This window comes from Squalius cephalus, assembly GCF_949319135.1.
Source record: "Squalius cephalus genome assembly, chromosome: 9".
NCBI lineage: Eukaryota > Metazoa > Chordata > Actinopteri > Cypriniformes > Leuciscidae > Squalius > Squalius cephalus.
This window is the reverse complement of record NC_137130.1, coordinates 27,423,955-27,437,027: the sequence shown is the minus strand read 5'-3', so window position 1 is coordinate 27,437,027 and position 13,073 is coordinate 27,423,955. Positions and strand designations below refer to the sequence as shown.

The 13,073-nt window shown below is 39.8% G+C and overlaps 1 protein-coding gene across 1 annotated transcript; it reads right to left on the bottom strand.

Annotated features, from left to right (window-relative positions):
• Positions 1 to 1,031: 1,031 nt before the first annotated feature.
• sik1 (salt-inducible kinase 1) lies at positions 1,032 to 11,769 on the bottom strand. Its single transcript, XM_079882491.1, has 14 exons — positions 11,510 to 11,769; positions 10,797 to 10,997; positions 10,271 to 10,387; positions 7,993 to 8,056; positions 7,400 to 7,561; positions 7,002 to 7,126; positions 6,622 to 6,745; positions 6,308 to 6,528; positions 5,760 to 5,909; positions 5,556 to 5,666; positions 4,990 to 5,215; positions 4,651 to 4,905; positions 4,297 to 4,522; positions 1,032 to 4,001 (listed from the first exon to the last, which is right to left on the bottom strand). The coding sequence occupies exons 2-14, from the start codon at positions 10,947 to 10,949 to the stop codon at positions 3,515 to 3,517; spliced, it is 2,421 nt and encodes an 806-aa protein (XP_079738617.1). The 5' UTR covers positions 10,950 to 10,997; positions 11,510 to 11,769; the 3' UTR covers positions 1,032 to 3,514.
• Positions 11,770 to 13,073: the final 1,304 nt, after the last annotated feature.

Sequence of the window (13,073 nt, the reverse complement as noted above, 5' to 3'; positions counted from 1 at the left end):
ATAGTTCCGGCCAGGTTTTTGTTGTGTACATTTAAAACACTTTTGATGTTTATGAAATGTTGAAGCATGAACAGAGAACAACCTCTTCCTGGTAATTGGTGTTTTTCTGCAGGACCACATCATGAGATCAGCAGTCTAGCTATGAGTGCAGAGTGATCTGGATATACACACAAAGGTATTTACGGCAGAGTCATCAATCAGAGTCTATGTGACAGGAGTTCTGACACGCTGTGAGCAGGCGTTTGAGCTTATAGTTTGGAGCAGGGCATCCAGTCAGAATGATTGGCATGGACCGCTGGCTTTGGGGCTGAACGTATGAGCGTGGAATTCCCAGCACAGATCAATCCGAGCTCTCTGGGCACATAGCCACCCGCTAGCTTACAGCTGGAGTGCATGATGAGCGCACATGCACTGGAATGTGTTTACGTGTGCTTTATACTCCACTGTACCTGTGATCCTCTCCACAGAAACCGTCACATTACATTATTCAGTAAAAAAAAACAACAAATAAATCTGTATTTTGTCTTGAGTAAAAAATGTCCCTTAAAACAAGATAAATACTATACTGTATATATATATATATATTATATATATATATATATGGGTTTTTTTTTCATAATTCTTTTTTCTTACACCACAAGATAGTAGTTTTAAGTGTAAGCTTCCATGTTATGTTAGATCAACAACAAAAGCCAATAGTAAAATAAAAATCTTAGAAATTTTTAGAAAACTGTTTTAACAAAACAAAGATATATTCTCTGAAAACAAGCTTTATTTTGAACATGTGTATTATTTTATTGTTATTTTAAATTTTATGTACTCAAAAACGATAGACAAAAATACAGATTACAATTTTTTTTTTTACAATGATTTTTTTAATCATTTTAATATGTGTATAGCATTTTGTAAATTTGTCAAAAATAGTGTCTTTAAATATTCATGAGAATCTAATGATTTAATAGTAATATGAAATTCGATATAAGCAACTGGAGACCCAGAAAAATGTGGGGAAAACCACAAACACACATAAATAAATTAATTCATTTCAAGAGGTGAATTTTTATTCAAATAAATAGCCACATAAATAAAACTATCTCTCATAAACTTTCACACAGCCATGTACAATCACACATACAGCAAGCAAGCACATTCAGGAAATTAAACCAAATAAAAAAGTCACAGATTAGAATCTTTACAGTTCGGCATCAAAACAGTGTTTCAAAAGTAACTACAGACTCATATCTGAAGTGGAAACAAACACTATTTTCAAAAGCAACTGTCATCATAAAGTGCATTACTGTCAAACAGCAAATGAAATTAAAGTATACAATGGGGTGTTTAAACTAACAAAAGGAGTTTAAACTACACACATTTGCATCTTCCTTGTATCCTAAAATCAAGCTTAAATTTTTCCGCGACACCACTGGATTTGTTCAGACAAAGGCACAAGTTTTGGTGGTTAGTGAAAAAGGGAAGGGGTGTTAACACTGCTTCTTACATTATCTTCAATAGCTTTACCTTCAACTCATCTTTTCCTGCACTGGTTTCAAACACTGTTGTTTTATGACCCAATTTGAAAACAACAAAGCACAGTTTTTTCTTTCTTTCTTCTAAACTACTAGAAACCATTGCACAAATATGTCGAATTCACAAAAGACAGACATGCAACAGGATCATTTAGGGCTATGAAAACAGTGCTTCAAGCAAATGGTGGAGCTTCAACAATGGTAACACACTATTATGTCATATAAATAGCACACAAACCCAACACACTTCTGAAATCTACTTCTAGCACCTAGATTGTAAGCTAAAAATAGAAAAAAATTATAAAATGCAACTATATCGCTACAAGACGTCTTCATCTATGTGTGTGTGCATTTTAATCAAGAAAAAAAATATTTGAGTATGTAAATGCATGACCTTTCTGAGAAATGGAGGACCTTTGCTTTCTAAAACAATTGCTTATCAAATATTTGTTAGCTATATAGGAGGCAGCTAATTCTTACATCTGAGCAGTAAGACTGGGAGATTTGAACACTTTAATAAAAGGAGAGCTTTTCATCACCATGACATCTGTTGAAAAAGTATGTTTCTCTTGATCTTCCCTAGCTGCGCTCTCTCTTTGGCTTTTCCTGTTATTTTTCTAGTTCTCCCATTCTACTAAGCTAGCCTGGATGCAAAGGCAATCTCTGTCACGACGAGAACAAGCTGTAGAAAATGGACAGGCTCTTATTTCCTATGCTCATGCAGAATACATTGTTAAAATGATCTTCATACAATCATTTCAAAATAGAAAAAAAACAAAAAAACATGCTCTTTAAAAAAAAAAAAAAAAAAAACATTATCAGGCATGAAGTACCTTTTGCTTTCCTTCAACAGCTTCCTCTCCTGGTTCTACATTTCAATGTGAAATATTGCACTATTCTCATATTCTTTGTTCACGGTTAAAAAAAAGACATTGTAATGGGCCTAACTTATTCTCATACAGTGCGTGTTGAGATGCAGCCTTCTGAGGTGAATGATCAGTTATGGAGGAGGTAGTGAACTGATGGAAGAGGAGTCTTGAGGGACCAAAACTGAACAGCTAGACCTTACAATGTCTCCTAATATCATTGGTAGGTGTACATTTATGTAATTATAATTGTCTAGTGTCTTTGTACGGATGTGACACAACATGAATCAGCATTAAAGTCATAGTCACAAATAGCGAAAGCTCAAAGACCTGGTCTAAAAGAACACTATGCAGTACCTCTTGTGCTTATATCTAGCTTATAACTCCCCTCATACTAAGGCGCCTCTTCATTGCACACACAAAATTGGAGGCATAGTGTGGCTACTTTGCACACCTTTTCACATCACAGATGAAATGACAGTATTTTTCTTGGTTTTTGGAAGTTTAGGATAATTCAGATACTGCATTTTGTTTCAAGAACTTCTAGGAAAGAAATCAAAGAGTCAAAATTCAACAAAAAGCAATCAACTTTGGTCTTCTCTGGAGATGTGAAACACAACAACAACAATAACAACAAAAATGCTCACGACCTGAAAGGAAATCCTTGGAAAAATCTGTGAGGAAGACATCACTGTCCTATTTTCATACTTGTATAGAGGATAAACAAGCATCTCTGACATAATCATTTACGATTACGGAGGCCAGGTTTATATATGAGTGGACCCACTCGCAAATGGATGAAAACTCACACTCTTCAGTTTCTTGTTCAGAGCCCCGTCCTTTATTGCTGTGTGGGCAGGACCACCTGACAAGGATCATGGGCTCAATGAAGAGGTTGGCTATTGCTTCTTATTGTCTCTAGTCATTCCAACCCATATAGACATGGTCATGGAATTGAAGAGAGAGTAAAATTGTCTCTCCTTTGCATTAGAAAACTATTGAAAGAATCATCAAAATGAGATGCCTTTTCTGATGCTCAACACCATTGTCCACCGGCCCACTCTGGTCTTAGAGTGGTGGGAGCAAGCATCACTCTGAAGATCTTCAAAGTTTTTGCCTTCTTTATTTAACCATGACACAGCTGCTGAGTTGCTGCTTTTGACCGGCACAAACCATCACCTGGTTATCCGGTTCATACTCAGTGCTGGTGCTCAGGCTCCAACTGCCCTGGTGGGGCAGAAAGGAGAAAGGCCCCTGGGACAGGATGGTGGGCTGGATCTGCAAGTGCTGTTGGGACTGAGGGTGGAGATGTGGCCCCTGGCTGATGTGCAGACGAGCTTCAAGAAGATGGGCAGCAGATGTCACGGGAGACAGGGACGAGGAAGAGGAGTCAAGAGACTGCTTCTGTTGCTGCCACAGGTTGTGTTGAAAGGCGATGGAGGTCTGCTGGCACTGGGGAAGGATAGGTTGAGTCGGGGGGTTGGAAAAGAGGGCAGCGGGGGCGAAGAGGTTGTTGGAGGGAGGAGATGAGGGTTGGGACTGTGAGAGGAAGAGCACGGGCTGTTGAGACTGAACTTGGGGCTGAGGCTGGTGCTGGATCTGTAGCATTCTGTATGATGAAATAAGAACAGAGTTTAGGTATATTCAGGAAATGTACCCCAGTGATTCCAAGCTCTGTTGCTGGAGGCACCCCAACAGTGCACAATTTGGATGTCAAATCAGGACAGGGAGTCTATTTACTGACCCATCCATTTCAGGTCTTAGAGCCTCTACTAATGAGCTGATAAGTTGATTCAGGTGTATTTGATTACAAAGAGTTTGAAAATATGTAGTGTTGGGGTGCCTCTGCAAACAGGGTTGAAGCAATCTTCAGCATTCTGGCGTAGGTATAGATTTATTCTCACCTCTGCTGGTGCAGTACTTCCTCCAGCATGCTTCGGCGTTCACGGGGGCCACTAGAGCTCTGGAGGCTTGAGGGAGGGCACATGGTTGGGCCGAGCGACCCACGGCTGCCTCTAGACCATGAGGTCGGAGGGCACACCTGTCGCGCCAGACCTTTGATCTTGTTCAACCCCAGCAGGCCTTTTGCACGAGTGTTCTTCCTCAGCTGCTGTCTAAATGCCTTTAGTCCTACAGAAATAGTCACCGTCCAGTTAGAAAACTTTTTAAGCCATTTAAGATTTTTCAACATGAGGTCTATGATGTGATTCTTGACACATGTGTATCAAAGTATATTTTTCCTTTTCGGTTAAACTCACCCTGTGTAAGGGAGGTGTCTGAAGCCCTACGCCCCTCCTGGAAGCTGGCTGCAAGCATGCTGCCTTGGTTCAGCAAGAGTAGGTTGGAGGAAAGAGTGAGGGGTGTCCCAGTAGGGGCTAAGGCCCCTGGGCCAGTACCGGAAGTGAGCAGTGACGAAAGATCCTCAACAGCGGTGAAGAGAGCCGGGTTGGGGTTTGAGGAGGACTTCAGACAGCTGTCAGAGGAAGCACCGTCTGAGGGGCTAACAACAATACCTGAAAGAGGATAACAGATGTAATTAACAACCAGATCTGTGCATTAAATCCTTAAAGTCACCATATTATTAACATTGCACTTACAGGGTGGATTGCACTTGTGGAATCGAGCGGAGACTTCTGCAAGTGTATGCCTTCGGGAGGTAGTGCTGGGCAGATGGGGCGGCTGGACCTGCAGCATCCCTTCTTCCTCCTCCAGGTCATGAGGTCGCACCTCCTCACTTATGGTGGTCTCCAGCAGGCTGTTGGGGGAGATGGATCGGTTCCACAGGAGCCCGTTCAGGCTGGCCTCCACCGGGCACACCACACGCTGAGGAAGGGAGGGAGGCATTCACATTAGCCACTGCCTGTCTCTAATGGAGGAGGGGGATTGGGGGTGCACTGCATATCTGCAATATGAAACAGGACAGGGAGTCTATTTACTGAGCAACTAGGAAGAGAGGGGTCTAAGGCAGAGGTGAGTCATCGAGGTCCACTGTCCTGCAAAGTTTAGCTTCAGCCCTAATCAAACACAGTGATCCTGAAGACTTTGATTAGCTTGCTTAAGTGTGTGGTCAGGGTTGGAGCATGCAGGACAGTGGACCTTGAGGGCCAGAGTTGCCGACCCCAATCTAAAGAGGAATTACTTCAAGCTCAGGGGAAGTACTGACCTGAAACAGGCCTCCTTGTTCACATTCCATCTCTGAATGGACAGGAGCGTTCACCTTGGCGCTGATGGGGAAGGCTGAAGTTCTGAAGCTGTCAGATGACTCCAGGATCACCTTGAAAGTGAGATGGACAGAGGAAAGGCTGAGTTAGCAGAGGGAGATTTCATCTTAAACAGGAGATGTTCTTGGCCTCGCTTCGATACTCACCTCTGGGGCGGAGGAATCGGATGCTGTCCTCGACCTCTGAGTCCAGGCCCCGCATTGGCGGCTCAGCTGTTGGCTGCGGTGTTCCTTTACTCTTTCTAGCAGCAGGTAATAGATTGCTGAGAAATGGTTGTAGCTACTGTTCTGGAGAGACTGTGGAGAGCAATTGAAAAACTGTTTTAGACACAGTGGTTATACTGAGTGTCACATTAACAGGTGTAATGAAACACAGGCAGTCTGTATCAATAATTAACTTCTCAAGGGATTTTAGTGAAAGCTAAAAGAAACATATGGCAGCTTTCAAAACAAAGGCTACTGTGTTTATCCTTTTGGTGCCAACTGAAGAGCATATTTAAAGCCACAGAAAGCTGGATAGGTTTTTGCTTTTATTCTGAGGTGACAATTTGACAATGAATGCCCTTCGAACAACATGTATTAACCCTTGCTGTGGTAAACAAGCCCTTCCCTGCTGGAAATGTCTGAGCCAATACTGTTTGTAACATACACACAATCTGTCTCTACAATCCCATTGTATCTGCCCATTTTCTCACCTCCACAGTCCTCTGTCTGTCAATGCCGAGGGTCTGCATGATGCCTAAGACGGGTTCACTGTAGTCTCCCAGGTTGGAGTTATAGTCAGTAAGGGACAGGGAAAGGGTCTGGTGGGGTGCACTGGCATCCGCAAGCATCCATCGGTGCTGCTTGATCTGAGCCACACTGATCCGCTTGGCAGGGTCAACCACTAGCATCTTACGAATCAGATTTTCACAGTCTGGACAAGGAGATAAGGAGGTTTCGGTCAAAAATGTTTTTTTTTTATGAAGCTGCAGCATTGTACATGAAAAGATGGAGTGTAGATCTGTACCTTGTGACATGAAGAATGGTATTCTAAATCGGCCCTCCGTCACTCTTTGTCTCAGAGCAGGAAGACTGTCCCCATCAAAGGGCAGGGACCCGCAAACCAGCACATACAGAACCACACCCAGACTCTGTGAAAGACAAACATTTGGAGCATGTATTAAACTAGATTAGCATTTATACCAGTGCTGGCAAGGCAACAAAGAACTGTGTTATATATTATATTATACTATACTATACTATATCATATTATATTATATAGTAGTTTTTATATATAGTTTTGATTTTCAAGCGCTGTATACAATTTACTTTTATAATTATATCATTTTAATTTCATATTCAGCAGCTGTTTGATAAATCAGGTGAAAATACGAACGATGAACATACCCAAATGTCTAACTGTGGCCCCTCATACTCCTTCCCCTCAAAGACTTCTGGGGCAGCATATGGAGGGCTTCCACACCACGTGGAGAGAGGCTCACCGGCATTGTAGAAGTTTCCAAATCCAAAGTCTGGAAAAAACAGAACAGAAGTAAGTTCTTTGTTGATGAAAAAGACTGATTACTGAATTGCTTCAGAATAGTGTAAATTCCTGAAATAAAAGTATATAATGAATAACTGAAAGTCTGAAAGAAGCAGACTGGTTTGATTAAATTGTATTACTGATCCTGTGAATACAGTAATTACTTTCTTTTTAAGACACTTAAAGTCTGGCACTGCATGGGTTTATGAGCAGGGCACATCAATATGTGAACCCTAAAACGATTTTATTTTTTTCTGCTCACCTGCCAGCTTGATGTTCATGTTGGCATCTAGCAGCAGGTTTTCAGTTTTGAGGTCTCTGTGGACTATGTGGTGTCGGTGGCAGTAGTCCACCGCTGTCAGAATCTGCCAAAACTTCTTACGAGCATCGTTTTCACTCATCCTTCCATTGGAAGTCAGATAGTCTGTAAAGAAGAGGACGGCTTAGGAAGGGAGGAGACATTGCCTTAAAAACACCATATAAAGACATAACCAAGCCTACGGTTTGTCTGGGAAGATTTTTTAAAGGCTGAGTATTTGACAGGTGAAGAGACAGATATGTTATATATGTGTCTAAATCCCTAGGTGGTGAGGACAAGCAGAGGTACAGCAGCTTATCCCTTTTACAGTTACATAAAGCTTGAAAATCCAACACCTGTCTCGCTCTGTGCTCACTCACTGACTCACTGCTCTGACGGCAATGTTGATCTAAATAATTCTTTCCCCGTCAGACCTCATTATCCACAACAACTGGACAAGAGGTTTTGGGAGAGACACAGACGTCAAAAACAATAGACGCCCTTCAATCTTTTCGCAGATTACTTAGTCATTAATTTACAAAAGTGTTTCCACTTACCAAACATTTCTCCGTTTCTTGCATACTCTGTCACAATGTACAGCATGTCTTTGGTCTCCATGACCTGTAAAGACAAAACATCATAGAATTATATTAAAAAAAATGTTTATTACACTTGCATTCAAATAAATATTATTAATTAGATAATCATCATTTGTATTATTATTACCACACATTTTGCTAGCTTTTAAAAAAAAAAAGTTCTTATGTTCTCTTTTAAACCAAAGTCCCTCTTTCTGTCAACGTCTTTCATAGTTCTTGTCATTCATACAGGACAGGTTAGTTTGTAATGACATGCACCATTGCATAAGAGAGTAGTAAAGCATTAACTGAATGCCCTGAGCACATACAAATAGTCCAAGTCTGATCCATCACTGCCACTGAAGAAGCTATTGACAACTGAAACTTTATCTTCACCGACCCATTTCTTATGAACCGTTAAACATGTTCACACATAAGACCTGGTTTGAGCACAAAGGCATGCAGTGACACAAAAGGAACTGCAGCAACCATTAACAGCATAAACCATTATAAAAGAGAGGGTGTATGACGTCCTCACCCTTTACAAAAATGTCTCGTATGTTCACGGGAAACGCTTGAGGGAGAAACACTAAACGCTGCTGCGATACCAGAAAAAGTTGCACAACAGGTTCTGTGATGTCCTCTTTTTCTATCACTGAGAAAATTGTGTAATCATCCATACACAAGCTCAGACACTCGATACTTCAGGTTAGTGCGTAACACGATGTGTAATGGCTCACGTAGTCAGGCTGTGCAACAGCAGGAAAAGGGTCTTTATCTCCAGATAACCCAAGCTTCCAAAGACTTCAGCCTTTAATATCAACCCAGAGGTGCCAATGATGTCATAGCTTCCTTAGAAACCCTGGCCTGTTTGGCCCACAGAGACATCTCCCTCCGTCACTAATGCAGAGGGAGATGAGTGAAGGAGACTATTGTTAGTTGTGAAGAGAGTGTGTCTGAAGTGAACGAGAAGCTAAAGGCAATAAAAGGACTGTTTGTGCAAGAAGCAAAAAAACGGAAACAGTTTATCATGAAGGGTCATGGGTCACAAGTTCCCTATTTTTCATCTCAAAGGCTTTCTCCTTTAAATAAACAGGGTTTAAGTTATGAAAGGTGAGTTACATTCCAGGTTATCCGACACCAAAATGAGCTGAAAATCCAGGCCGCTTTCGTAAAGGATTCTTACTGATATCAGCTCATATGTTGGATGACATTAAGGTATGTTTTAATTAATATGTAAGAGTACGCTGAAGGACAAGCACATCAAGCTCATATCAAATGATGCTGCTCAGTTCCCAAAAATTCCACCTCTTACAAATGTGAGGGGTCAGATCCAAAGCAGTGAGCTGAGACGTTATTCCCAAGGATTTTAGGTTCCCGCAACCTCGGTTCTCCAGTATAATCCGCAAAATGCTAATCTGAACAAAATGGTACAGGCTATGAGAGCAAGAATGCGCTGACGCTTTAGCACCCTGTACTAGCCTGCCACTGTTTGCCATGAGTGTGTGAGCCAAACTATGGTGACAAAACAAGCCCAGGGATCAAATCAGATTATACTTCTTAGAGATTTTTCCTCATTACAAACAGCTAGCTTCACGTGACTCTGCAGACACATTGCACTTGGCTTTCACCCGTGTTAATTAAGTCTGAGATTTAGATCCTGAATCCTTATGTCCAACACACTTTCTCCTTTTCTGTGTCTCTTATTTCCAGGCAAAGCCACACATTTTGGACACAGATTTGTCCAATATAATAATATTTAAAAAAAAACAATGTGATCTAAAAGGCAACAAATCACCTTAAAACAGCCTTGAATCAGAATTTTTTTTTATGAAAATAAAACCGGCCATTGGTACTATATTGTTTTAGCAAAACCCTGCAGTTCTATCTATTTCTGCTTCTATTCTATTTTCACATTTTTTTTTCTGTCATATATATTTTTAATTCAATAAAACAAGGTTTAGGTGATCTGACAAAACATAATTAACAGTGTAATGCAGTGGAGAGTTGCTATGCAGAAGCTGGATGCGAGCGAGAAAGTAACTTCAGTCTATTTATACTTTGCATGATATCCAGATGAACTTCCAGGGAAGAACACCTCACCATATGTATGACCTAGACTTAGACATTCACTCTCTTAATGTCACTGAGCAAGCTAAAACACACAACACTCCCTCAGACATTAATCCAGGGAGTTTATCAGGCTTTTCTTTGTAATTATAACATCATTATTAGCTTTACAAATCCAATAACTTACCTGATAGAGCTTTATGATGTGAGGGTGATTGAGCAGCTTCATGATCTGAACCTCCCTGTAGATTTTCTCCAGGTTGGCAGAGTTCAGTCTTGTTTTATCAATTATTTTAATTGCAACCTGCATGGAAATGCAATAAAATGCACTTTGTTTATGCAGAATATTTATTTATTTATTACATTTTTAAGTTCAATCAACTTGGACATTTAAATCATTTCAACTTAAATTGCATTAAACTGACTTAAAAAATTGTTGAATCTTGTATAACTTACTAAAAAAAGTTGAAAATTACTTATTTTGATGAGTTAAAGCAATATAAAATATTTGTTGTCCAAATTGTTGACCATTTACAGTGTACAGTATTATTATTCTTATTAGACCTATATTGTTATTGACCGATTTGTAATAATAAAAAAAAAATATATATATATATATATATATATATATATATATATATATATATATATAAAAAAGTTTTAAAAAAAAACATTAGGCTATATTGAGGCATTGCATGATGCAGGAGTCTTACCTGTGTTTTCGTTACTTTGTGTCTGGCCAGTTTCACTACAGCAAAGTTTCCTTTGCCGAGGGTTCTGATGATCTCATAGAAGCCGACCTGCAGAGGCCTGGACTGGGCACAACTTGACCGAGAGCCCGTAATGCTGTCCGTCATTATAACCATGATGCCGGTTTGTGTGTGCCTATAAGCGCAGCGATAACTTAATTTGATCTGCAATAAACAATAAATAGTAAGTTATAAATGTGCAATAATAATACTGAACTTTCAAATTTGCAGTCATTATTATTATTATTATTATTATTATTCATTAATAGCAACGATTCTTACACATGCAATCACAGCCTTCACAAAACAGTCTATGACTGCTTCATACATCAATAAATCAAATCTCCTAATAACATTTTATTTTTAAGATGCACTGATAGCTATATAACATATCTTCAGCTCACTTAAAAGCAAGTTAATTTAAGTGGAATAGTCATTTAAATTATAGCATTCAAATTGCTATCAACTTAAAACTAACCGCAAATAAGCTAACAAGTAAAAGCAGCGCACAACGTCCATAAATGTCCTTGAAATTCAGTGAGAAATATCAAATTAGAAACAAATAAATAAAAACAACTAAACAACTAGGTATATAACGACAAAGTGTTTATATCTGTTAGACATTAACTGTACACATGCTCGTCATGTGAAAGTAACAAAACCGAAAATACGCTTACCTTTAACACATGAATAAAATCCAACTCCTTCCACAGCACAAATGGTTAAGTCTGCATTTACAATTTATTCCTTGTGCAATTTTTGAGGGGAAAATATGTTGTTCTTATTCTGTCTTGAATATAGTTCCTATGTACAACGATATACACTTTTCACGGAGCGCGCTACTATGTACAAAGTGCCGCTCCGGCCACTGAGGCTCCGCTCTAGTCTAGAGCAGTTCTGCTGGCATGAGACAAACGCTACAGGCTCATGGTGTGATGAGGGACTCCTCCTCCTCCTCCTCTTGCCATAACAAACTGATACCCGCCTCATTAACGTCACACTCGCGTCAGAGCTCTGAGCTGGGCGCGAGCGCACAAGGCAGAAGTTGCCGAGCAACTGTGCGGGCTCGTCGTACGGTGACGCCAGTGCTGATGGAGGGGTTGCTTGGAGATGAGGACGATGACGCCAGTGGCAGAGATGTGTCGCCTGCTCTCAAGCTGTTAGTGTTATGTGGAGGCTCAGAGTCTGCTCCACCTGCTGGAAGGCATGCATGCATACTCCGCGCGCGCGCTCACAGCTGTCAACTTGCTCGACATGCTTGTGTTATTTGAGGAATACAAAGAATGAATTATGATTCTGGTATGTGGACGCAAATGAGGATGCATGCTTGTTTTGGAGCGATGGGGGTAACCTACATCTAAGTTCACAGTATGCATTAGCTTATTTTTTGTATTTTTATTTTTTGCTGTATTTTTCCACATAAAGGGATATTTCCATCTGGCATTTTGGGAATTCATTATGGCAATTCATTTAGTTCACATTTATTTTGCCCTTTTTAAAAAAGAGTTAAATTTCTCCCTATTTAGCATCATACAATTCAGGCTGCTGCAGCAGTGAGTATTTGTCCCCACTTGTAGGCTATTGAAACTCTACGTGTGTCAAATGTATACATTTATTTTTGTTGTTATCTGCATATGTAAATACATAGCTTAAATAGTATGTTCAGATGGATATTTAGTAAGAAATTAAATGGCAGATTACCATTTAGCAAATATTTTTATCCATAGTGATTTGAGCCTGGAGAAACCTGAGGCAAAACCTGTTCAGTTCAGTTAGTCTTTATTTATTTTCCTGAAGGCATTTGCTTGCTTGTGTAAATACACAATACATAGAGAAAAGTACAAAACCGCCCACTAAATCTATCTAATTTAACTTCCTCCCAAAAATTTGGATCAGAATTTTAAAAGCTTTACAACTGAAGGGATAAAATGACCTACGCATACACACACACATCATTTATTTTATAACGTGTTTTCATTGACAAAACTAACAGCGTTATAAAGAATATGCATATAATTGCATCCATTTTATAATTCATGTCATACTTTCTCAAATATTACATTTTGTCATTACTAACACTGCATAAAGTATTTTGCATAGCCACAAGTATGTGGACAACCGCAGCTAACAGGTTTGTGTTTTTCAGCTACACCAATTCCTAACAGTTGCATACAGATTTTTAGCATAGAAATGGTTATATTGTTAATTTGGTCTTGTCGGTATAGATCTGCTATGCTGCTG

Coding starts and splice junctions, on each gene's coding strand:
- sik1 (XM_079882491.1), bottom strand. CDS start 10,949: ATGGTTATAATGACGGACAGCATTACGGGCTCTCGGTCAAGTTGTGCC. Junction 7,127..7,399: donor CATGAACATCAAGCTGGCAG/GTGAGCAGAAAA, acceptor TGTTTTTTCCAG/ACTTTGGATTTGGAAACTTC. Junction 6,746..7,001: donor GGCCACAGTTAGACATTTGG/GTATGTTCATCG, acceptor TGTCTTTCACAG/AGTCTGGGTGTGGTTCTGTA.